At 35.4% G+C, this 27,999-nt stretch overlaps 1 protein-coding gene across 3 annotated transcripts; it reads right to left on the bottom strand.

Annotated features, from left to right (window-relative positions):
- Positions 1–16: 16 nt before the first annotated feature.
- Positions 17–27,919, bottom strand: LOC138693030 (zinc finger protein 235-like). 3 transcript variants are annotated; one of them, XM_069816547.1, is made up of 6 exons: positions 13,134–13,244; positions 11,266–11,403; positions 9,264–9,401; positions 7,032–7,169; positions 4,837–4,919; positions 17–2,258 (listed from the first exon to the last, which is right to left on the bottom strand). In XM_069816547.1, exons 2-6 carry the CDS (start codon positions 11,377–11,379, stop codon positions 932–934), a joined length of 1,800 nt encoding a protein of 599 aa, XP_069672648.1. In that variant the 5' UTR covers positions 11,380–11,403; positions 13,134–13,244; the 3' UTR covers positions 17–931. The 3 variants fall into 3 exon arrangements, with proteins under 3 accessions (XP_069672648.1, XP_069672649.1, XP_069672650.1); XM_069816548.1 differs by lacking the exons at positions 7,032–7,169; positions 9,264–9,401; positions 11,266–11,403; positions 13,134–13,244 and adding exons at positions 19,874–20,011; positions 27,769–27,919; XM_069816549.1 differs by lacking the exons at positions 17–2,258; positions 4,837–4,919; positions 7,032–7,169; ... (1 more) ...; positions 11,266–11,403; positions 13,134–13,244 and adding exons at positions 15,436–18,369; positions 19,290–19,372; positions 19,874–20,011; positions 27,769–27,919.
- Positions 27,920–27,999: the final 80 nt, after the last annotated feature.

The following is a 27,999-nucleotide window of genomic DNA, read 5'->3' as shown; positions in this document are numbered from 1 at the left end:
CCAGGTATACCCCAATGTATTTTTTATTCTTATGCTATATAAAATGTTGATATATAGTCTAATTTATCACATTCAAATTAGGTTAATTTTTGCATTGTTGCCAGACAGTACAATATGTGTAGCTGAAAACCATCAAACTCCACAAATATTAGCAAAGAATGTATGAAGTTACCAATATTTGCTGAATCACATTCTTCATAGGACGCACGCAGAGAAAGTGCTTGAACTGCGCGACATTCCACTATGGCGACAATTCTTTGAAGAATATTCCTCCAATATTTTTACGTGACTGGAAATATTTAAACAGTTTTCTCTCCATCGTCTCTACAGTGTGCACTATAGATTTTTTGTAAGCTATTTCACGACGCTTTATCACCATCTTAGTTTATTTAGCGTCTGTATGTGATGAAAGTGATAATGCCGGTGAAATGAGAAGGCTTCTCGTCTGCGAGGAGTTGTTTACGCTTTCTTATAAAACTCAGATCGAAAAATACTTCCGACAATGTCCGCATTTGAGAGATATCGCGATTGTGTGCAGGTGTTGAAGGCAATTTACGTTACTCATCGTTGAGAAAGACCAGAATAATTATATTTGAAAGGTTCCTCGTCTGTGTGCAGGAGTTTGTTTTTCAGGCCACTCGATTGAAAGAAATACATCAAGTTTGACAGTTTTCTCACTCCTGTGCACGCGTGCATCGCTTTTGAGGGAGACTCCAAGAAACACCGGATTTCCAAGCTTTCCCACCTCTGTACACGAGTTCCTGCCCTCTTACGCCATTCGAATGACAGAAACAAATCCAACAAACACCGCATTTTCGCATGTGTGCGGGACTCGAAGCTTTTGTAGGGGTCTGGAATCTGATATCGTTTGCCATATACACCGCATTTCAAAGGTTTCTCGCGTGTGTCCAGGTGTTGATGTATTTTTACGCTACTCGATTTCGAGAGACACAACGTTTCTCGCCTGACTTTTGCAAGATTTCTCACCAGTGTGCACTCGTTCATGCCTTCTAAGATTACGCGACGCCGAGTAACACTTCCCACAAATATCACATTTAAAACGTTTCTCCCCTGTGTGAAGGCGTTCATGGCTTCTTAGATGACTAGACTGCCTAAAACATTTACCACAAACTCCACATTTGAACGACTTCTCACCCGTGTGAAGGCGTTTATGGCGTCTTAGACTACTAGACAGCGAGAAACACTTACCACAAACATCACATTTGAAAGATTTCTCATCTGTGTGAAGGCGTTCATGGGATCTTAGATGACTCAACTGCGAAAAACACTTATCACAAACATCGCATTTGAAAGGTTTCTCGCCAGTGTGAAAGCGTTCATGGCATTTTAGACTATTCACCTGCGAAAAAGACTTGTCACAAACATCGCACTTGAAAGGTTTCTCGCCAGTATGAAGGCGTTCATGGCATCTTAGATTACTCAACTGCGAAAAACATTTGCCACAAACATCGCACTTGAAAGGTTTCTCGCCAATGTGAAGGCGTGCATGGCATCTCAGATTACTCATATCCGAAAAACACTTGCCACAGACATCGCATTTCAAAGATTTCTCGCCTGTGTGAAGCCGTTCATGCCATCTCAGACGACTCAACTGCGAAAAACACTTGCCACAAATATCGCACTTGAAAGATTTCTCGTCAGTGTGATGGCGTTCATGACGTCTAAGGAGACTGGAAGCCGAAAAACATTTACCACAAACATCGCATTTGAAAGGTTTGTCACCAATGTGCAAGTGTTTATGCCTTCTGAGACTACTGGACATCGAGAAGCACTTACCACATACATCACATTTGAAAGGTTTCTCACCAACGTGCACAATTTTATGCCTTTTAAGTTTACTAGGCTGGTAGAAACATTTACCACAAACATCACATTTGAAAGATTTCTCACCAAAGTGCACGAGTTTATGCCTTTTAAGATTACTCGACTGCGACAAACATTTACCACAAACATCACATTTGAAAGGTTTCACACCAACGTTCACTTGTATATGCGTTGTAAGATCACTCGACCTTGAGAGGACCTTACCAGAAACATCATGTAAATGCGTCGTCGATTTTGCCGGATTGGAGAGACATTCTTTAGACATTTCGAATTGCACATGTTTATCTTCATGAGTTCGGGCTTGTTTTCCTGAGGAATCTGAATTCTTGGGAATCTCACACACAATCTCGTTCTCTTCATCTGCAATACTGTCGAATTCTGATGATAGAGACCTCTTCTTGGCAGCTGGAATCCTGACGAAAATATACTATCAGTCAATAGAATAGTCGCAACAAATACACATTAAAGTAATGAACTTCAAACCTAAACGAACTTATTTCACGAGAAGAAACGTTACCAATAGAGATACAATGCAATAAAAACATTACGAGTTATGCTGGAAATATCAAAATTTCTCAATCCCATGATTCCCAATTAATAGCTGGTTGGACTTTGTATTAAGAATTCTCTGTCTAAAGTCTCCTGCCAGTTAGGTTTTTGGACAATTTTTGTTCTAAAAACACTATATTATTATATATATAATTAAACGTGAAAAATTAATGTTTCCGTGTCCTTAAAAGCAAGTAAAATTACGTTTTCATGTTACATTCTCAATTGAAATAATTGCATGTATATTATGAGTATTACCATTAATCGAATGCTATCCTACAAAGGAAAATCATTTACCTTTGCTTCATCGTTTTTGGACATAATTTTGTAAGTTTGTACGATTGCTTCCCAATTCGTATTTCAACGGTGTATATCATGAGTTGTGGTTTATTGTTGTGCTACATAGAATGTTAATATATAGTTTTTTTATCACTTTCAAATTAGGTTAAGTTTTGCATTGTTGCCAGACAGTACAATATGTGTAGCAGAAAAGCATCAAACTCCACAAATATTTGCAAAGAATGTCTGAAGTTACCAATATTTGCTGAATCAAATTCTTCATCAGACGCACGAAATGAAAGTGCTTGAACTGCGCGACATTCCACTATGGCGACAATTCTTTGAAGAATATTGTGCCAAAATTTTTACGTGACTGGAAATATTTAAGCAGTTTTCTTTCCATCGTTTCTACAGTGTGCACTATAGATTTTTGTAAGTTATTTTACGACGCTTTATCACCATCTTAGTTTATTTAGCGTCTGAATGTGAGGAAAGTGATAATGCCGGTCAAATGGGTCCGAGGTCCAGCACCGAGAATTAAGGCTGGTTCACAATAAACCGGAAGCGGAAACGACAAAGAGAACGAGAACAGATATAATGTTAAAATAAATTTATTTAAATGCAAGCTTCCATAATAGTTACTTTTGAATGCACACTCTTAAATACAATTATTTTAACAATATTTCCGTTCCCGTTCTGGTTGTCGTTTCCGTTGCCGGTTTATTGTGGAACCAGCCTTTATGTAGCATTTGCTCATATTGAGTTAAGGGAAAATCTAAAAAAAACTCAACCAGGTAATTTGCTCCGACAGAGAATCGAATCTGGGCCAACTGGTTTCGCGGCCAGAAGTGGTAACCGTTACTCCAGAGGTGTGGACTCGCTCTAGATATAAGTGGAATTATGCCAGTTCTATGTTGAGATGAGTTTTCGTGCTCATTAACACGCACATTTGCAGTCTTGCATTCAATGAATCCGGAATTTGAAAAGTGAGGCATATTTCCACCGACTAGCCTACAGGGGGCTCAAATCACTGTGAATGTGCCTTTTTATATCGTTGTCTCTCCGTTTTGACATTTCAATTTTATATTATCCTGCTCTTCGATAATTTCTTTACTAGAGTGTAATGGCGAAACATTTGTTTCAGATAGTTTCGGATGTAATGGACGTTGATTCTTCAAAGTATGTTGCTGTTTTTGAGAGCCAGAATGAAAATATGTACTAATGTTTGGTACTTTTGTAAATTTCTCTTTTTTCCTTTCAACTCGCCACTTTCCTTTTATAAGAACTTGGCCTCACTTAATATTCTTTTTTCATTCATTGTCAATATTAAAACGTGCCCAAACAAAGAAAATATAATTCTCTGATACCAACACAACCTCCAACACGACTATGCCATGAAGCATATAAAAACTGTGTATTATGAAAACTGTGGAACCCGCATGAACTGTGAATGTACATTGTTACATTGCACAAAGATATTCACCATTACTTAAGAATTAAATTACTTACTGCTACAAATGGATTGGAAGTCTGGAATTTCGGCAGTTTTTAGTCCACAATAACGTACAAAATACGAGGATAAAGTAATTCGAATACCTATACACGTTTCATTGATACATTTCCATATTGCTCTAATTATATGGTTTAAAGATTTCCATTAATTTTTTAATGTAGTGGAGAATAATAAACAAAAGAACATGTGACAGGAATGTCCTAATTCTTAATACCAATCGCTTTGTCAAAACACAACACCAAGGCCCGTCGGTAACAGCTGTTCGACAACGACATCTAAAGACCTTGCACTACACAACAATGCAGACATCTCACCAGGTTTCAGCTAGCTGTAAGCATGTTTCGGAAACTCATAGAAGGCAAAAAGCTTTCTCCGGTCATTAGGCCTACATAATGGAATACAACAATAATTTGGCATATATAAACCTATTATTAAGAGCATTTAAAATACCAATACACTACGTAAATCCTCAATGTTTATACATTGGAAAAACAAATGCAGACGCCAAGCGCATCCCTGCACGTACACGCACGCTATCTGTTGGTGCTAGTTCAGAGATACAGCCCTTCTGAAGGTGCTGCTAGCCAGTCACTGAAAGGGAAGTTCCAAACGCAATGAACTCTCTACAAAAATTCGCACACCACACTCACCATTCCGTGAAAATCTCGTTGTCCTCTGCTGTTCCTTCCACCCTTGGCTCCTCATTCACTGTGTCCAAGTCACTCTGCTCTTCCTAACACAGAGCAAACAAAACAGACAGATAGCACAATTTACATTAACAAACGAGCAACGATTCTATATGCCACAGAAATGCATGTAAATCGTATTATGACAGGAGAAGTTTTGTTAACAGAGGACTATTCTTGGGGCAGATATTTCATGGGGTAATTCTTTTCCTTATATAACAGCGTTGTTGAAGCTTTTTTCAACATGTGGCAAAATAAAAGTGTAATCTAAACTACCACGACACACTCACATAATCGAAAGGTGTAGTTCCCAAAGAGCGCGTGGAATTTTAGGAGGAAACTACAGTTGTACTATAATATACAAATAAAATGAAATTAATGTATATGCATTAATATATAAAGTACAATATTAAAAATTTTATAGGCATTATTATTGTCAACAAACGGGGGAATGATAATTTAATGTATGGTGAATTGGCGCATGTTGCAAAAAGATTGATAACAGAAACAAATTACATAATATTCACTATTTGAAGTAACAGAATTTTTGTATCTGTATTGAAGTTTATGATAGAGATGTAAAATACACTGATACAAAATAATTACAATTAAATGTAAGTGTGTAATTGAATAGGAATATTGAGAATCCCCACACGACCACAAAAGTAAAATTTTCGGGAACAACAAAAAACAACACATCTATTTTTTTATTTTAGTTGGTTATTTAACGACGCTGTATCAACTACGACGTCATTTAGCGTCGATGAGACGGATGATAGCGAGATGGTATTTGGCGAGATGAGGCCGAGGATTCGCCATAGATTACCTGGCACTCACCCACAGCTTCTATTACTTCATACTTTGAACCCGTAAAAAATATATGTGGTTAAATAGAATTAGTCTAAGATTTTTAGTAAATTTCAATCCTATGCGACATTTATTTTCCGTGAAAAAAAATAAAAGCCGTTGGATATGTTTTGTTACTCAATATTTTGAACATAGGCTACATTAATTAGCAGAATACAATAAAATATTACATCTTTAATCACAACAAGTGGTTACTTTGCAAAACTGTCACAGATCATCATCAATACAGAGTGTTTCAGAATTCCTACTACAAACTTCTAGGCATTGTAAAGTTTTGATTAGGAACCCGTGTGCAGAAATATATCGTTTCGATGCAAAATAAGTTTGAAGATTGAGTCGATTTAAAATCTCCCGATTGACGGTACGCAAAGAAAATGGGCTGAGGGCGACATCTGCAGTCCTTAGATATCGTCTGTCTCGTCCTGTACTGCTCAATGACTCAATCGCAACTGATGTGAAAGTGGATTCTGTAGAACTGCTTGTAAACAGAAGACACACAATATCACGTAGTGCTGAGTAGATGTTGAACAGGATAAATGGTAAGGACATCCTTGACGTATTCCTGTCTCAATTTGACTTCCTTCTGACATTTCTTCTCCTATCCTGACTTTCAATCGTTTCATATAAATATTACTGGACAGTCTTAACTCCCTTTCTTTTTTGTAGGTTATTTTACGACGCTTTACCAAAATCTTAGGTCTCTCTTTCTAATCTACGCCAATTTTCTTAAGGAACCCCATTTGTTTATTCTGTTATAAGCCTTTTCTAGGTCCACAAATAATATATACACTTCTTTATTCTACTCCAGGTAGGACCGATTCTCTGTAGCAGTGCAATTGCATCTCTCGTATCTTTTCCTTCCCTAAGCCAAACTGCTCTTCTTCCAACTATTCTTCCATATTAGAATATAATATAAACCTCTATTCAGTATTTGTAAGAGACTCTTCGCCGAGTGCGATATTAGACTGAAAGTCCTGAACCCCTTCATTTGCTAGCATTATTTTCATCGGTAGTGGAATCAACACTGTCTCCGTAAAATCTTCAGGCCCTTCGCCTTTCTCGTATATTTCGTTGCATAATGATATAATTTCTTTCTTATGTTCACCCAAGCATTTCACTAATTCAATGGCGGCTCTATCATTTCCTGTTGCTTTCCCATTCTTCATTTCCTACCTATATTAAAACTGAATGAACTTCAGTGACAGAAAAAAGGACGTAAACTATACAATACTTTGATGTATGCTGTATCGATCTGGATGAATCAGGACATGCATTCGTTGTTCTGCACTCACCTCAGGTTCACGTTTCACCAGAGGAAACGAAATCGGCACCGGATCTTCCTCAAATTTTATCTCAGTTGTGAGACCTTGGCTTTGGTCCTCATATTCCTCCTTTATACCAGTCACATAATGATCCGAAAAATTCCGTTCCTGCAGTACAAAGACACATCTTAAATGAGCAATTTATTACAGTGTTAGAAGACGACTTCTAACTTTACTAGTTGTTCTCTATGTGTCCGCATGCCATAGCCTGATCACAACACACAGCATGTTCTTTACATTATGATGAATAAGGCCAGACCACATATGTAAATGCTTATTGTAATGCAAAAACATCTGTTATACACATATAACACTTTTATTGAGCCACCAATGCTTCTCGGCAACAAAACAAAAATAAAATTGAAATTTGTTATACATGTTATTAAGGTCTGTGATGATGGATACGCAAAAACAACTGTTCGCAGTATTTCAATATTTAGGCCATTATCCCACACAATATAGTACAGTGAATTATATTGTAACATACCTTCAACACTCTGTTAGATTAACAACAATATTTCCATAGTTTTGTAGAAAAAAATGAAACACTGGATTGCTCTGTTGCCAGCACACAATATTTTTAGGATGACTGTACTCAATGGCTAGAAATTCCTTGTGTAAGAAGGGAAACTGTGAAAAAAACTACTATTTCCTCCTTTTGTTCCATTTAAATAGCTGCAAAAAAGGAAATATTCCCAATTATCCCTACCTCCCTCACTCTATCACCTCTACCCTCCTTTCCTATGTTTCACTTATTCGGAGATGGTACACTACAAGTATATTGCTTCGTACCGACAAGTACTCAAAACATTATACCATTCAGCTACCACACAGTTCGACAAGAAGATTTGGCAATGTCATTTGAACAAGTATGAGTGGGGAACATTGTGGGACATGGAAATTATTCACTGTCAAATTCGTGAATTGTACCACTATCTGAATTAGAAACAGACTACGGCACAAAGGGTCATGTTGTGTTTAGAGGCGTGAGAGAGAAATCAGTAAGCAGAATCATAAAGATAGTAAAATACAAAATTTTGGTATACGCTGTACTGCATTGCTAAGGCAGTCACATTTTCTTTCCATGATTGTACATTAACAGTTCCGCATATGTTAATTCCTCACACATTACACTTCTCTTATATAATTGGTTGTCAGGAAAAGTTAATAGCGGGGGAAATAAACCCAGATCGATTATCTCTTCCAAAGGAACTTACTTTTATTTCTATGGCCACATTGTATTATGAATACTGCTATCAGTAGACAAGAGAAGAATCTGGAATGAAGTTCCCACAACAAAACAAATCTGTATTTTTAGAGGGAAATCATAGAGAGCATTGCAGCATTACAAGAGAAAAATACGGTCACCTACACGAAATAATTTGGTCGCTGCGTTCGGATTGTTATTACAGTATCGGTCACAGTATCCAAATTACATTGCTACAATTCTAATTTCGTAAATTAAAAAGCTGTTATTACTGTAGGACTTAATAAGCTTCGCGTCATCCTTTTCATTATGTCTTCGATATTACCGGGATTGAAGGTCTTGCAATCGATATATTTGCCATGACAATCCCTATTTCGATCTGGCCCATACAGAAATCCATTTTGAATTCTCTGGTCAGAATTCTGAAAGGAATCCGGTCATATGAACAGAGGCGATTCGGCGAAGTGGGTAATGATTCATGTAAAATAAAGCAAAGAATAAAAATCCGAACATGTCATACGGATCGATTCTGGTAAGTGGAGGCCTACGTTAACAGCAGCAGGATGGCTGAACATAGCTAGCGTAATTTATGAAAATGTTAAATGATAGGCCAATTCTTGAAATAATGGCGCCAATACCTCTATGTAGAGCTACAAATAAAACAAAATTACTTATTTGAAGAAGTGAAAGTATTGAGAATTTTAGACAAACGCACAGAGACAGTCGTGTTCTTAAGTACAATATATTACCAAACACACTGTGGAATGTGTAGCTTGGCTACCGTTAAGAGGAAGTGCAACTGGCAAATTTGCTTTCAAATTTAAAACAAAAAGTGAGATAACAGTTCAACATTAGACATCTCTGCAACAAGGCATAACCATTAATAACAAATAGTGATGATACTTTTCCTGTCTCTAGGCCAAAGAGTAATGTATAAACCTATCAAAATATACCATAAATATTAGAAGACAGTACATTCCTTCAGCTCCACTCACCTCAGGTTCATCTTTCACCACAGGAAAGGAAGTTGGCACAGGATTTTCTTCAAATTTGACTTTGGATCTGAAATCATTGGTCTGGTCAACATATTCCATCTTTACACCAGCCATATGCTCATCCATAAGATTCCGTTCCTGCAGTAAAACGAGACATCATAATTGGGCACTTTGGGATTAGTGTAACCAAAGGAAAGAGGACAGCAAAATGGGCTCATTATTAAATAATTTTGAGTACCTGGAAGGCATAACAAAAGCCTGAACTAACCTCATCTGTCATAGATTCGTATATGCAAGATATACCAAATCCTAAACTAACCTACCATGTCACTCATTCGTATATGCAAATCATAAACAAAGTCTAAACGAACCTGTCACAGATTCGCATATGCACGGAGTACTGAAAGCCTAAAGTAACCTAACCTAATCTAATAAATTAAGTATATTATATAATTATTTCTATGCCCACATTGTATCATGAATATTGCTATCAGTAGAGAAGAGAAGAATCTGGAATGAAGTTCCCACAAAAAAATAATTTCTTATATTTTAAAGGGAAATCATAGAGAGCATTATAGCTTTAGAAAATAATAATGTATTCCATCCTTTCCTCATTCAAAGGTAGTTCAAATAAATTAACTTCCTGGAAGTCGCAAACAAATAACAATATGAGTATTTATACCTATTTGCAGTTTTGAATATGATTTCAAATTACACTGGTTGCTCTCTGCTTCCATATAGCCAGTACCTGGTTTATTACTCGTAGCATTTATATCATAGGTAAGAAAAATTCAATGTTTAATTAACGGGAAGCAGACAATAAAGGTAGACGCTCACTTACAGGAAATAATTTGGTTGCTGCGTTCGCACTTTTATTATAGTATCGCTCACTTGTCCGCATTTCCGAATGAATCATCAAATAGTATTGTAATTTACCGCTAGAGCGCATTATTTCATTGCAGTGTTCTGAACTGAACCTGAAAATAAAGTGAATATCTCTGTAAATTAAATAAATTATGAAGGACATATCTAAATAATTTAGTATTTTCTCAATCTCATCTGATATTTCTTTCTCGAAATCTAATTTCGCAAATTAAAAAGTTCTTCATACTGTAGGAATTAAAAAGATAAGCTTCGCGTCGTCCTTTTTCATCACATCTTCGATATTACCACGATTGAAGGTCTTGCAGTCGATATATTTGCCATGACATTCTCTATTTCGATCTGGACCATACAGATATCTATTTAGATTTCTCTGGTCAGAATTCTGAAGGGAATCCAGTGATACGGACAGAGGCAATATGGCCAAGTGGGTGATTATCCATTTAAAACAATGTAAAGATTAAAAATCCGAACGTGCCATACGGATCCATTCTAGTAAGTGGAGCTTACCTTAGCAGGAGGAGAATGGCTGAACATAGCTAGCGTGCGTACACACACAGAGAATACACTTACAATATTCAACTAAAAAAACGCACGCACGCACACACAAAATAGAAAATATAGAATTTAATTGGAACATGTACATATTATGCAATATTCTGAGCATTCTACTATGGTCGCTCTATTAGGTAGTGTAATTTATGAAAATGTTAAAAGATAGGCCAAGTCTTGAAGTAATGGCGCCAATACCTGTACCTAGAGATACAAATAAAACAAAATGACTTATTTGAAACCGTAACATTATTGACAATTTTAGACAAAGGCACAGACACAGCAAAAAGAAGTCGTGTCCTTAAGTACAACATATTTCCAAACACACTGTGGAATGTGTAGCTTGGCAACCATTAAGAGGAAGTGCAACAAGCAATTTTTCTTTCAAATTTAAAACAAAAAGTGAGATAACAGTTCAACATTAGACTTCTCTGCAACAAGGCATAACCATCAATAACAAATAGTGATGATGCTTTTCCTATCTCTAGACCAAAGAGTAATGTATAAACCAATAAAAATATACCACAAATATTAGAAGAACACAGTGCATTCCTTGAGCTCAACTCACCTCAGGTTCATCTTTCACTACAGGGAAAGAAATTGGTTCCGGATTTTCCTCAAATTTCACTAGAGATGCGAAATCATGGCTCTGGTCAACATACTCCATCTTTACACCAGTCATATGCTCAAACAAAAGATTCCGTTCCTGCAGTAAAACGAGACATCATAATTGGACACTTTGGGATTAATGTAACCAAAGGAAGGCGGACAGCAAAAATGAGCTCATTATTATATAATTTTGAGTACATGCAAGGCATAACACAAGCCTGAACTAATCTCATCTGTCATAGATTCGTATATGCAAGATATACCAAATCCTAAACTAAGCTACCATGTCACTCATTCTTATATGCAAATCATAAACTAATTCTAAACGAACCTGTCACAGATTCGCATGTCCACGGAATACTGAAGGCCTAAAGTAACCTAACCTAATCAAGTGTAATAAGTATATAGGCCTACATATTACATTTATTTATTCATTATAAATTGTTAGCTTATTTTCTGGCTTCTGTGATGGTCGACAAGCGTATGTTCCTCTTTCCCCAGCATGGTATGAGAACGGCTTCAGAAAAAAATCACAGAGAACTTAGCGCACAAGTACTTTTGGTGATTTTGGAACTGAAAATCGTTGAATTTGTAAAGTAGTTTCAGTGGAGCTGGCGTTGAAAAACGAATGATTATGTAGCGATATATAAATATATATATAAGCGGGACAGAAAAAAAAAGGGAGCACATATTTAGACAATTTTGAGTATATACTATGCAAGGCATAAGAAATTAACTTAACCTTACCTGTCACTGATACATATAGAAAAGGCATAACAAAAGCCTCAGACTAACCTATCACAGATTCGTAGATGCAAGGCATACCAAGAACCTAAAGTGATGTAATATTTTTTTTTTTATCCAATGCCACCAGGTTGTCTTTCCGACATTTCTGGTCTTCTCTCCTGGCCGTGGCTTAATTGTAACCCACTTCTGAGCTTGGGGCGCCTGGAAGGCGGAGTTACATTACCCCGATGATGTGATAGGATGATTATGATAATGTAGTGCCAAGAGAGGTCTTAAACCTAAACTTAACCTAAATTCCAGACCTGGACGAACACAGGAATAATCCCCTTTGAAGGAAAGGGCTCTAACCGGGAATCGAACCCGGGACCTCATGAACTATAGCCAGAAGCTCTGACCACTAGACCATGAGGCTGTATATAATATATAATATAATATAATTTAACCTGTAACAGATTTGCAAATAGGAATAGGTAGAAGCGTATCGTGATATTAAAGCTAGTAATATACAAACAATCTAGTAGGAAAGGAAATAACTATTTGCTAGTTTTGCCAACATGACAAATAAATTTTTTAACAATATATCCCTATTATCTTAACTTTCTCTCTATATGAAAAAACTAACAGTTAACTCATTTCACAATTAAAAAAAATAATAATAAATTAAATTTGAAAGCTAGTTGTACAGTAAACAAATGCCAGTCTTCGATATCGCACCACACCAAACACGGGACTGACGTCTGATTAATTACGGGTGATTAGGGGATGGCTAAGTGACATTAATTCAAGGAATGGGACAAGGTTAGTGGGTTAGTCCAGAGATTTATTAAAGTGAAATGACGGCGAGAAATTTTGTAGTGTGGGGAGATACTTAAGTTTCACCCACACAAAATACACAATTATTATTATTATTATTATCATCATCATCATCATCATCAAGAAACTATGAATATTATATATAAATCCCACAGGGATAGCTGCCTTTCGGTAAGGGTTGCCAAAAGACACAGCATACTAAACAAGTAGAAATAAAAATACACACTTGTGTTATCACACTCTCTCTTGTAGAAAACATCAGCTCACCTCAGCCTCACACCTTACTATGGGAAAAGTGATCACAACTGGAGATTCTTGAGATTTGTTTTCTGATATAATAGTCGTAGCAATTCATCTTTATCCAATTCTAGTTTTCACAAATCATTTGACCGCCAGTTGGCCGTGAGCAGGAACTAAGGAAGCCGTGATTATTGCTGGTAAAGGTTCGCTGTAATATAAAACCAGCAACCGCGTATTTAAAAAATTAATGTGAACGAAATAAGACTTCACTTGATTCGTAGGCCTATCCAGTGAGTGGCCTGGGGATGGATCTCCCAACATCGCCATCACATACATCTATTGAAATGTCTAGTGTTATTGCATATCCAGTAGGAAAACTTTGACTGAGAAAGGAAAAACTTAATGCCGCAAAGAAACTAAAGCCATACTTTGAGGATAATGTTGAAGTATTTTATGAGCAGACTGAACAGTGGACCCAACTGTGATGTGAGAAAATGAAAGTGGGATATTTAATAAATTATTAAATTTTCATATTTCAAAAAGTTAAATTTCAAATTGCTCGAATTCATGATAAAATGTTATGTATATAGTATTACATATTAATGAATCTCTTTTTTTTTACACTAAACCCGTTTTCATTATATTTAATCCCTGTCGAAACACATTATTTGTTAAAAAGGCGCACGTCTAACTGATTTAAGTGGGGCATGATTGGTTATATTTCCAAATAGACTTCTCACGAATTTGAGTTAAGTATAATTTCCTAATTTGGATTATTCAGAAAAGTAATAATTTTAAATTATTAAGCAAGAAATAGTTTTTTGTTTCTCCTGTAAAATTTCTCTTTCTGGACATCGGCCCCTTTAACATTTGAAGTATACTGGTAATGCCTGTAGTTACAGTTTCAATTTAGTGAAATAAGGATAACTATTGCAGTTACAGGACATTCCTTTTATACAGAATACGGAAGACAATTATTTTCTACATTGCATGGGTGACCGTGAAGAAATCACTTCACATAGAAGTACTTGATCGTCGTTTAATTCTAGATAGAGCGAGGATTAAAATCTTTAAGAGAGAAGAAACAATAACCACACGAGTCTGTAGGACTGTATATACTCTTACCTATAATACGCTATATATGAACATTCATACTGTTTATGGATTATACACACAAGATAACGGAATTCAACGACTTGTATTATGAGTAAAGATACTAGGCAGAGCTCTGATAGTGATAACAATGTTATAGTAATTGCTGTACAAAGAAGACGAGACTTGTTGCCTTTTACAGACGAAGTGTCGGTTTCAAAATACGAGAGATTCATTAAAGGAGTATTGGTATGAAAAGAGTATAACTCAACCACTGCCCACTAGAAATAAAATATGAAATGGAAGATCTGCTGATGTTGAACTCGACCGAATGGTCTCGCTATACTTACATCTGGTGAAAGTCTTGTCTCTATTGTGTCAGCGTCACCACATGATTGTACAGCTAATGAATGAAACTGGGTTCCATCTTATCACATCCATTACAACTAAAAAAACAACAGCAGAAAGGTAGAGTTTGCTGCTTGTGAGGCGTTCGAAATGATCTTTACATCACTGACTGTAACATATGTAGCAAAGAGTTTATTATGCATAAATTAGGAGTTAATTGTAACTCGTAGCCCTCTGATCCTTGCTATATCTCATACAGATTATAAAAGCACTGGCTGTTGTGAAGATTTGTTACGGCATCTTATTGATTGATATCAGAGAGTTCTTATGGAAAAAAGTGAGAATAAATGCATAGAGTGCATACATGGCAATGAATATTACGTAATTTTAAAGAATCAATACAAGGACCGTGATATCATTGATGTTTTTGTAAGCTGTACAGTCAACATGCTGGATTAATGTAATACAGTCGTCATTTTTGTAAGAAATTTTATGGGAGTAAAATGACATGATATAACTATACAAATTTACATTATTTTAGGGGACTAGGCCCACCAAGTCTCAAAGTATTACATTATCAAGAAAACTTCCAAACATCATAATTATATCACAACATATTATAAAAAAAACTATGGATGACAGATATAAGTCTGTGGAATTGATAAAATTTCTTAAGAAAATGGCGACTACATTACATTAATCAAACATAACCACCGTATAGGTTACAAAAACGTTCGCGGCGTCAACAAAAAAGTCCGGCCATCTATTTTACACAACAAAAAATTATGCAAGATTACACAAGTAAGAAAGTGTATAATAATATATTGTTTTTTCAAAACTTCAATTAATTGATAATACGGAAACAGTTAACAAGAAAGGTATAAAAATTATATGAAAACTAATTAATAATTAACAATTATGCGACTCAGTGGAAGTATACGAAACAATCTTTATTTAAATACGCAACAGGCCAAGTAAAACGGGACCTGGAAATATTACCAAATTGTATAAAAGACATGGCTAGGAACATCAGTGTTTTCAGATATAATAAAGTGCTATTAGGAACCAATGCTTTCAGGTTTTACACCAGTGAATGTCTGTACTATTTACAGTATCCTATTCACTGTCAGATTTTTGTAAACATTAGAATTTTTTTTGTACCGATATCGTGATTTCAAATATAGCAGAATAATACGGGATTCATGACAGCTTTACTTCTAGTAATTTATACTAATTAGGCAGATATGACTTCGAGAGAGTGGATGAGTTTAAATACCTGGGATCAACAGTTACTCATTCTAATGATATTTCATATGAAATAAAGCAGAGGTTAATGGCTGCCAATAGAGCTTACTTCGCCTTAAGAAAATTACATTGTTCAAGAATTTTATCTCGTACCACAAAGATAACTATCTATAAAACACTTATAAGACCTGTACTAGCATATGCTGCTGAGACGTGGTCCCTAACAAAAAAGGACGCTGGAAATTTCGATGCCTTTGAGAGGAAGATACTCCGTAAAATAATTGGCCCAGTATTCGAGAGAGGAAGATGGAGAAGGCGATATAATAATGAGTTGTATTCCATCTATAAAGATCCGCCTATTAGAAGAATAGTAAAAGCAGCAAGATTAAGGTGGGCTGGGCATGTGGCACGGATGAATGACGTAGAAATTCCTAACAGGATATTAAATGGAAATCCTGGGGGCCAAAGAAGCCGTGGACGACCAAGAATAAGATGGCTGGATGGAGTTGAGGAAGACATATGTAAGATGGGATATAGGAATTGGAAAGCAATTTCGCAGGATCGAGACAACTGGCGGAAAATCGTGGAAGAGGCCAAGGTTCACAATGTGCTGTAGCGCCAAGAAAGAAGAAGAAGAAGAATTTATACTATTAATAAATATAATCAAGTCACAGTTCAGCACTGGCTGCAGTGATCTGCACTGTTGTTCATCACTCTGAATTTGTTTTGGCTGCAATTCACAAAAATGATCGTCGTTCAATTAGTAAAGAAACTAATGAAAAGACAATATAGCTACAAAAATCGTGTATTTGGCAATTTCTCTCAAATAAATAATAAAACTGGAATTCGTGTTTGCATCCATCCTACTCTGTACTCGAGTAATTTAGTTAACACCCGAATTGCATTAAGAATGTTTCTTGCGTGCGTGGACTTGTTCATGCTTTCTTGTATAAATCTCATCGAAAAACACTTCCCACAATCACCGAATTGTGCAGGTGTTGAAGGCAATTTACATGACTCATCGCCGAGAAAGACCAGAAGAATAATTACATTTGAAAGGTACCTCGTTTGTGAGGAGGAGTTTCTTTTAAGGCCACTCTATTGAAAGAAACACATCACGTTTGACAGTTTTCTCGCCTCAGTGCACAAAAGCATCGCCTTTTAGGGTAGACTCCAAGAAACGCCGAATTTTAAAGGTTTCTCACCTCCGTGCACGAGTTCATGACCTCCCAAGTCATTCGAAGGAGAAAAACAAATCCAACATCATCGCATTTTCGCATGTGTGTAGGATCGCAGCCTTTTTATATATCTGGAATCTGAGATCGTTTACCACATACACAGCATTACAAAGATATCTCGCCTGTGTCCTGGCTACTCGATTTAGGGAAACACAACAATCACCCTATTTTAAACATTTCTCGCCTGACATTTGAAAGGTTTCGCATTAACGTTGCCGCGTTTATGCCTCCTAAGGCTACTGGACGCCGAAAAACTCTTACCACAAACATCGCATTTGTAAGGTTTCTCGCCGCTGTGAAGGCGTTCGTGGCTTCTTAAATGACTCGATAGCGAGAAACACTTACCACAAAACATGCATTTGAAAGGTTTCTCGCCTTTGTGAATACGTTCATGGCATCTTAGACTATACGACTGCGAAAAACTCTTATCACAAACAACGCATTTGAAAAGTTTCTCGCCTTTATGGAGGCGTTCATGGCATCTTAGACTAAACAACTGCGAAAAACACATACCACAAACATCACATTTGAAAGTTTGCTCCCCTGTGTGAAGGCGTTCATGACATCTTAGATGAGTCGACTGCGAGAAACACTTACCACAAACAACGCATTTGTAAGGTTTCTCGCCACTGTGAAGGCGTTCGTGGCTTCTTAGATTACAAGACTGTGAAAAACACTTGCCACAAACAACACATTTGAAAGGTTTCTCGCCAGTGTGCTGGCGTTCATGGCTTCTTAAATGCCATGACTGGGAAAAACACTTACCACAAACGTGACATTTGAAAGGTTTTTCACCAATATGCAAGAGTTTATGCCTTGTAAGACTACGCGCCACCGACAAAAACTTACCGCAAACTTCACATTTGAATGGTTTCTCACCAATGTGCACGCGTTCATGTTTTCTGAGATTACTCGATGTCGAGAGGAACTTACCACAAACATCACATTTGAAAGATTTCTCGCCTGTATACCGGCCTTCACGTCTTCTTAAACCACTAGACTGAGAGAAAAACTTACTACACACATCACATCTGAAAGGTTTCTCTTCTGTGTGCAGGAGTTCATTTCTTTTTACCGTACTCGAATTCGAAAAGAGTCTACCACAAATATCGCATTTGTTACCATTCTTGACTACACGCTCACGTATTTGTGTCGTCGATTTTGCCGGATTGGAGAGACATTCTTTAGACATTTCGAATTGCACTTGTTTATCTTCATCAGTTCGGGCTTGTTTTCCTGAGGAATCTGAATTCTTGGGATTCTTAAACACAATCTCGTTCTCTTCATCTGCAATACCGTCGAATTCTGATGATACAGACCTCTCTTTGGTAGGTGGAATCCTGATAAAAATATACTATCAGTGAATAGAATAGTCGGAACAAATATACATTAAAGTAATGAACTTCAAACCTAAACGAACCTATTTCACCAGAAGGAAAGTTACCATTAGAGATACAATGCTATAAATAAATTACGTGTTTTGTTGGAAATATGAAAATTGTCTCAACATTCTAGTCTTGACCTATACACCAATTTTATGTGGAGTATACTATGTTTGTCAGCTCTTAGTTGGTTGGCCTTTCTATTGAGAAACTCTCTTTCTAAATTTACCTGCCCGTTGGCGCTACTTTGGACACAATTATTGTTTCAAAAACACTATTTTATTAATTTAACGTAAGAAATTAATGCCTCCATCTAGTTAAAATAAGTGAAAATATGTTTTCATGTTACACTTACATTCCCATTGTTAGATAGAGAGAAACAATTGTATGTATTACCAATAATCGAACAGCACAGTATCCTACATGTGACAGGAATATTCTATTATTAATACCAATAACTTTGTCAAAACACTACACCAAGGTCCGTGGGTAACAGCTGTTCGAGAGCGACATCTAGAGACGCTGCAGTACACAAGAATGCAGACATCTCACCAGGTTTGAGCTGGCTGTAAGCATCTTTCCGAAACTCAATGAAAGGAAAAAGCTGTCCCTAGTTATTACATAGTGGAATACAACAAAAATTTGGCACACAAAGCTATTATTAAGAGCATTTGAAGTACCAATACACTACGTAAAGCCTGAATGTTTATACACAGGAAAACAAATGCACTCGCCAAGCGCATTGTTGCACGTACTCGCACGCTATCTGTTGGCCTAGTTTAGAGATACAGCCCTTCTGAAGGTGCTTCTAGGCAGTTGACGAAAAAGAAGTTTCAAACGCAATGAACTCTCTACATAAACTCGCACACCACACTCACCATGCCGTGAAAATCTCGTTGTCCTCTGCTGTTCCTTCCACCCTTGGCTCCTCATTCACTGTGTCCAAGTCACTCTGCTGTTCCTAACACAGAGCAAACAAAACAGAAAGATAGCACAATTTACATTAACAAAAGTGCAAAGATTCTATATGCCACAGAGTTGCATATAAGTCGAATTAGGCCAGTAGTAGTTTAGTTAACAGATGACTATTCTTGGGGCAGATATTTTATGGGGTAATTCTTTTCCTTATAGAACAACGTTTTTGATCCTTTTTTGAAAATGTGCAAAATAAAAGTGTAATCTAAACTACTGTGTAACTGTGTCACTGTATTTTCAAACACACTGTGGGAATGTGTTTCTTGGAAACCATTAAGAGTGTGAGTGTAACAAGAAATTTCGCTGTCATATTTAACCGTAAAACGAGATAACAGTTCAACGTTAAAGTGACGAGATTTTGTTTTCTCTGTCATAGAGGGGAAAGGCACTACATGTACTTTTGTAAAGAGGCAATGTCCGTTACTATCAAAATACAAGATAAACACTGGAAGAAAAACAAAAAGTGCATTCCTTGTGCTCTACTCACCTCTGGTTCACGTTTCACCACAGGGAACGAAATTGGCACCGGATCCTCCTCAACATTTATCTCAGATAAGAGATCATAACTCTGGTCCTCATATTCCTCCTTTATACCAGTCACATGGGGGTCCAAGAAATTCCGTTCCTGCAGTACAAACAGACGCCTTAATTCAGCAATTAATTACAGGGTATTAAAAGACGACTTCTAACGTTACAAGCTGCTGTCTGTGTGTCTCAAGCCATTCCTTGACTACAACCCGCAACATTATGATGAATAAGGGTAGGATTCATATGTAAAAGCATCAGAAATACTGGAAAAAAAATACGGGACAGGTATGCGCACCCATCAAATATGTCAATGTTTCAAACTATGAGTTTAGTTTACTACACAAACGCAATAACAATTACAATAATAATATTAATAATAATAATAATAATAATAATAATAATAATAATAATAATAATAATAAAATAATAAAAAATACAAATAAAAATTTAATTTAATTATTTAATTTAATTTTAATTATCTATTTAAGAATTTAATTAATTTAATTATTTAGAATATTAATGTGCAAAACAACAGCACAAGGCCAATTACAGTTTAGCACAAGATACAAAACAAAACAAAACAAAACGGAAGAAATGATGATGAGAATGAATGATAGAAATGGCAGTGAGATGGAAAACAATCAAGATGGAATAATAATAATAATAATAATAATAGTAATAATAATTTTAATAACAGTAATTTATTTATTTCGAATATTAATGTTCAAAACAACAGCACAAAGCCAATTACAGTTTAGCACAAAATAAAAAACAAATCAAACAGAACAAATGATTATGAGAATGAATGACAGAAATGGCAGTGAGGTGAAATACTAATAATCACAATAATAATAATAATAATAATAATAATAGTAATTTTATTTATTTAGAATATTAACGTGCAAAACAACAGGGCAAGGCCAATTGAAGTTTAGCACAAGATACAAAGCAAAACAAAACAGAAGAAATGATGATGAGAATGAATGATAGAAATAGCAGTAATAATAATAATAATAATAATAATAATACTAATAATAATAATAATAATAGTAATAACAGTAATAATAATAGTAATAATAATAATAGTAACAATAATAATAGCAATAATAGTAATAATAATAATAATGATAGTAATAATAATAGTAATAATAATTATAACAATAGTAATAATTGCAATATTAATAATAATAATATAATAATAATAGTAATCATAATAATAATAGTAATAGTAATAATAGTAATAATAATAATAATAATAATAATAGTAATTTTATTTATTTTATTTCTTTAGAATATTAACGTGCAAAACAACAGGGCAAGGCCAATTAAAGTTTAGCACAAGATACAAAACAAAACAGAAGAAATGATGATGAGAATGAATGATAGAAATAGCAGTAATAATAATAATAATAATAATAATAATAATAATAATAATAGTAATAACAGTAATAATAATAATAATAGTAATAATAATAATATTAACAATAATAATAGTAATAATAATAATAATAATGATAGTAATAATAATAATAGTAATAATAATAATAATAATAGTAATAATTGTAATAATAATAATATTAATAATATAATAATAATAGTAATAATTTATTTTATTTATTTATTTATTTATTTAATGTGCTGTACAACAGCCAGTGGCCAATTACAGTTCAGCACAAATATAACAAAAAACATAAAACAAAAATAATTATTACACATAAATACAATTACAATTAATTACAATAATGACGATGATTGGATAACTAAGAATACTATGAGACAATGTTAATTGAGTATAATGCCTAAAATAACACATAAATGATAAATCGTTGCCAAGAGCAAACAAACATTGAAGGGATCGAATTCGCAGCCATGCATGTTGGCATTTTTAATGCATCTGGAGACTGGTGAAAGAAATTTCGAATTTCTAATATAGAAAAGTTTGTGGGCTCTCATATCTTTTGTTGGAATACGTAAGGTAATATTGTTTAAGAAAGAGTCACAGGATATATCACCTTTGAGGACTTTACAAAAGAACAGATAATCTAGCTCATGGCGTCTAGCATATAGATTTTGACAATTAAAATATTCACATTTTCTCTCATAACTATACCCGGAATTAATGGGCAGAAATCTGAATGAACATAAGGATATACATTTTCTTTGTATATTTTCTAATTTAACCGAGTCCGTAGTTGTAATCGAGTTCCAAACTACAGATGCATATTCGAGTTTCGATCGCACCAATGTATAGTATAGCATTAAAAGAGAATCGGGCGTGCAAAAAGAATAAGTTATTGACCGTATTATTCCTAGCATTCTGATTGCGTGATTGTAAATGTAATCAACGTGACTATGAAAATACAATTTACTGTCAAAGAATATTCCCAAATCTTTTACGCAATCCGTTCTGTTAATTAGTACATTTTTTAGATAATAATTAAATTTCAGTGAAGAAGTTTTTGTAGAAAAGGTTATTACATTAGTTTTGGATACGTTAATTTTCATACCATTGTCTTCCGACCATTTAGCGACTGAATTAATGTCACATTGAAGTGATTGACAGTCAATACTACTTTTGATTGTACGAAAAATTTTTAAATCGTCTGCAAATAATAAACTGTCAGAACTTATTCTTTTACATATATCATCTATGAATATAATAAATAGGAGAGGTCCTAAAGTAGATCCCTGCGGGACTCCGCAATTTATATTATAAGAATGAGAGTGTATATTAAACAGTCTTACACATGAAACTCTATTACTTAAATAATTTTCGAACCACTTTACGTAGCTTACAGAAAGGCCAATATTTCCTAACTTATGAAGAAGGATATAGTGCGGAACTACATCAAAAGCTTTGCTGAAATCAAAATATATTGAATCAGTTTGTCCCTGCGTTTCAATTATTGGTACAATTTGATTTAGATATGTGACCAGGTTAGTGACAGTGGATTTAGTTTTAGTAAATCCATGTTGTGAAGAATTGAGCTTGTTTTTCACATAAAACGATATATGTCTGTGAATAAAGGTTTCAAAAATTTTTGAAAAGTTATTTACGATCGAGATAGGTCTGTAGTTTCTGACATCATTTCTTTTTCCGTTTTTAAATATAGGAATAATTGCAGCTTGTTTCCATAGTGAGGGAAATTCACCATTTTTCAAACTAATATTAAATATGTGGGCTAAAAGAGGAATAAATATATTAGAGCATCCTTTAATTATAAAATTTGGAATACCGTTAGTGCCAGTTGTTTTTGTTGGTTTCAGTTTTTTAATTGCTTTACGAACGTCATCATGTGTTACTTTAGGTATAGGTAAGGAGTCTGTTATATTCGTAATAATGTTTTCATATATATGGCTGTGTTTAGTCTGAACAGATTTGAAGTGATCAGCAAATGCATTGACAATGTCTAACTGATCTGTGATATGTTTATCGTTAAGAATTAATTCAGAGGGATAATTATCTGTCTTCCGAAATGATTCAACATATTTCCAAAACTTTTTTGGTTCCGTTTTAAGATTTTCATTAATATTTTGAAGCCATGATAATTTATCCGATTTAATTTTAGATTTCACAAGTTTTCTATAGTAGGAAAATGTTTGATAATAAAATTCACTTTTGAATTGTTTATATTTTTTATGTGCATGGTCTTTCTTTCTAATAAGTTTACGTAAGGTGTTAGAAAACCATTGTGGATAACTAGACCTTTTGACTCGAGTGACAGGAACTGCCTGGGACATGACACTATAAACTACTGAACATAGTGAGCTAGCTGCATCGTTAACATCAGCAGCTTGGTAAACACAGGACCAATCGTAATTATATAGACTCCAATATAAGTTCAAGTAATCACCTTGAGAATAATTTGGGAAAGAATTTTGTTGATTCTGGGGAGAAAAATTTAGTGTGACTTCAAGAGTTATTGTTAAGGGAGGATGATAGTCATCCTGCAAGACTAGCGAGTGAGTGGCCAGATTGACCTCAGTCTCGGTTAAATTTGTAAATACAAGATCGAGTAAGTTTTTGTTATTAACTGTTGAATTTACTTGTTTCAATCCAAGAAAGCAAGAAGATGAAAATAACTCTTGAGCCTTAATTTTGGAGTAGTAATGGATGTTATTAGCACAACAACCAGATGACCAATACATACCAGGAGTATTAAAATCGCCGAGAAAAACTACTCTATTATTGTGTGTATCGAGATGATTTTCAAGAAAATTTAGATAAGATTTTAGAAACTTTGGATCAGTATCAGGTGGAAAGTAATGATTACCAATTAACAAATTGAATCCGTCTTCCATAGGAATCTGAACCCATACACACTCGCTATTGAATTCTAAGTCATGTCTCCGGTATACTACAGGTATTTGATTGTTGACAGCTATTAAGACACCACCACCACGGGTTTTATTGGTATCCTCAAATTTTCTATCACCACGAAAAATGGTATAATAATTAGGGAATAAATTATTATACTCAACAAGCTCTTGAAGCCATGTTTCTGTCAAACAGATAATAGTGTCAGCATTACTAACAACATTTTCGAAAAATTGATCAATTTTAATGTTTAATCCTCTGACGTTTTGATAATATATTTCAAGATGATTGCTTGAACTATACATTGTATATCAATGGTAAAACTAAGAGGCATTCCCGTTGGATCCCTCAGGTTCTCTAGCAGTAGAAGCATAGTGTTGCTCCGGTTTCAATTTACCATAGAAAGGTGCGATAAGACACACGACTGGCCAGACACCAGTGTTGTTAATTAAGTGGAAATCTTTTTCCTCAACCGAGATATGGAAAGAGGAATAAGTTTCATACTTTCTCTTTAATTTGGTTACTAACAGAGAACTTAGCGTAAGTTGGTTCTTTAGAGAATCCTCAATACTTTTACCATTAACTTTCGGACTGAATCTAGAAACAAAAAGAGATTTCATTTCAGCTCTAACTGGAACTGTTTCCAGCGCACTAGATGTTAACACACCCTGAGTGACTTTACGAACTTTGCGCTTTTTTGCTACAACTTGAAATCCCTCACCGTCAATAGGAGGTGAAGGGGATCCAACCTCATTAGCCGTAAGTTGCGTAGTCACAACATTTGATGCAGACGCTGACTTCGCAATACCTGGATTACTTTGTTTTGATGACGCAGGTGCTGATTGAGACAACACCTGACTGTATGATTTTCTGATGCAACTAGCATTAACCTGCTGAACTACTTTCGGATTTGATTGATCCGAATTTGTAGAGCAAATTCTTTTGTCAAAAATTTCGGCCATCTGAATTTTGAGTGCCGCATTCTCATTCTTAATTTCTAACATTTCATTATGAAGACTTTTAACATAGTCCAATATGTCACTAAGAGGATCCAATATGGTCACACTATTTAACCTTACAGTCTCTACCTGGACAGAGAGAGAATCCACAGAAGGCAGAGAATGCAGCTAGAGTTATCTTGTAGGCGAAATAACTTTTTTCACAGGAGAAACTAGTTTTTTAGAACCCACAGGAGTTTCATCACCACGCGACGTCTTCGAAGCACTAATACAACACTCACAATTATAGGATGAGTTGCCTCTCTCCATGTATAAGTCATACTCTGCATCTCCCAAATTGATGCAGTCAAGATGATATCTAAAGCCACAGGCCCCGCACACTTCAAGAATTTCTGCCTTCCGAAGAACGCAGCACTACAAGCCAGGCAGGTATCCTTGCTTGCCGGCATACTGATTTTCACCATATAACAATATGTAGGCCGATTGACGCAACTATAAACACTGTTACCAGCGCAGCTACGAGCAAACACGTCTACCCCGCATGACAGTTCGTAGCAGAATGATAATAATAATAATAATATATGCCTAAAACAGGTAACTACTAATATAAAAATCAGTTAAAGTAATCAGTAATGAATGTGTTTATCCACAAATGTAATAAGGCTCCGTGTTACCCAGTTTGAGTACTGTGAACTTTGGCGTGGCTCTGCGACAGAGGCTGTTTCTCTTGTTATTTCTAGTGAGTACCACTGCTCTAGATGGACACTGGCTAAATGTAATCATTATAACTCCTGAGTGAACTGACTTTTTATAGTAGGTTATTTTACGACGCTTTATCAACATCTAAGGTTATTTAGCGTCTAAAGGAGATGAAGGTGATAATGCCGGTGAAATAGGTCCTGGGCACAGGAAAGAAAGTTAGCCAGCATTTGCTCATATTGGGTTGGAGGAAAACCTCGGAAAACCCTCAACCTGGTGGATAAACAGGTAATTTTTTTTCCCTCACATCTTACGTTGTCGTTCCCCCTCTCCCGCCCATATTACCCATAGTTCCCACCGTCTCCTAGTGACTTGGGGTGGGGATGGCAGGTGCAGTCCGTGTTCTAAAATTTTCCCAACCTGGTAACTTGCCCAGTCCGGAAATCCAACACGGGCCACCTGGTTTCGCGGCTAGACGCGCTAACCGTTACCCCACAGGTGTGGACGAGTAAATTGATGACTGAGCGAAATGCCACATAAGGTGGGATTAAAACATATTCTTCTTACAATCCCGAAACTAAAGTTGAATCAACGATATGTAGTCAAATTTAATCCTATTTGAACGTAATAAAATTTATTATGAATTTTCGAAAAGACACAGCCATAAAGATGGTGTCTTTAGTGAATATTTAATAATGACAAAAATAATAATAAATGCTGATAAATTAATATTGCATTATTGTCAGTGCCATCTGGAGTATTTAATTTTTCTGATTTTGCACAAAGTTTAGATTTTCGTACAATAATAATGATTTATATACTGTTTATCTTCGTAAACTATGCTGTATGCCCTTTTATTTTCCTAACTGTTGTTGTCTACGAGTTTAAGATAATCATTTCTTTCTTTTCTCATCGAATATCGCTGAATCAATCCATTTCTGAAGTTGATAAATCGAACTGTGGTGAACAAAGTTTCGAAACCCATTTCGATTAGTCGAAACACGATGCTGTTACAAAATTACAGTATCCTGTACGAGACATTGTCTACACAGGACTATCTGGTTAACTAAAGTAACAGCAATAATACTGCAGTGTTTGGGAAAAGTGACACAAGACAGTTTCCACAAATCTTTTTTGATAATTTATTGACAACTTACGGAACATCTGCTCGCTTGGAAAAAACTACATACGTATTCTTCCCATTGCAACAATTCATACAGAAAAAAATCAATTCGACATAAGTGTAAGTTGTCAATAAATTATCAGAAAAGGTTTTGTGGAAACTGACTTATGTCACTTTTCCCGAGTACTGCAGAATTTGTCTAGCTAATTATTCATTAAGCAATAACAAAACTTAATTTTAAAATACATGAGTACTACTTAATTATTTGTAATAAGTGCAGCAAAGCGCACGGGTATGGCTAGGCATTAATAAAATTAAAATGACGCTCAAATGAATGTAATTATACGAAAATAGAAATAGAATCAAAACACTTCACGGACTACTGATATACCCAAATATCATACATACCCGATATGACATAGATTTTAAAGCGTGTAAACTTAACATTTCAACAACTCGGAACACACCTTCACCGATAGTTGCTATCACATTGATGTGAATTATGATTCAGAACTGAGAAATGCAGTAAGTGTAACAAGAAATTTCGTTTTCAAACATGAAACCAAGTAACAGTTCAACAATAAAATTCTCTGCAACATGAAATAACTTGTAATAGTAAATATTGATATCTACTCTATTTCTATCATAGAGTGTAAGGCACTACAAGTACTGTTGTAAAGAGGTAATGTCCTTAGAATCAAAATATAAGATAAATACTTGAAGGAAAAGCAGTGCATTCATTGTGGTCCACTCACCTCAGGTTCACGTTTCAATACAGCGGACGATATTGGCACGGGATCTTCCTCATATTTCACCTCTGATGTGAGGGCATGTCCCTGGGCCATGTATTCCTCGGAGTAATAAGACATCACTTCGTAGGACACGACAATGCTAACGGTCGTTAAATTGTTTCCTGCACTACCTCCATGATATCACACCGCCAGGTCAGGGCTGACTAAATCCTTAACAAAGTTTCTTCCAGATGG

The sequence above is a fragment of the Periplaneta americana genome, chromosome 17 (assembly GCF_040183065.1).
Source record: "Periplaneta americana isolate PAMFEO1 chromosome 17, P.americana_PAMFEO1_priV1, whole genome shotgun sequence".
NCBI lineage: Eukaryota > Metazoa > Arthropoda > Insecta > Blattodea > Blattidae > Periplaneta > Periplaneta americana.
This window is presented reverse-complemented; position numbering and strand designations above follow the sequence as displayed.

Bases quoted from the DNA above. Each gene is read 5' to 3' on its own strand.
- LOC138693030 (XM_069816547.1), bottom strand. From the start codon at position 11,379: ATGACTGGTGTAAAGATGGAGTATGTTGACCAGAGCCATGATTTCGCA. The intron at 9,402-11,265 runs GTGAGTTGAGCT...GTTTTACTGCAG, and splicing joins TAGTGAAAGATGAACCTGAG to GAACGGAATCTTATGGATGA. The intron at 2,259-4,836 runs GTGAGTGTGGTG...TATTTTCGTCAG, and splicing joins AACGAGATTTTCACGGAATG to GATTCCAGCTGCCAAGAAGA.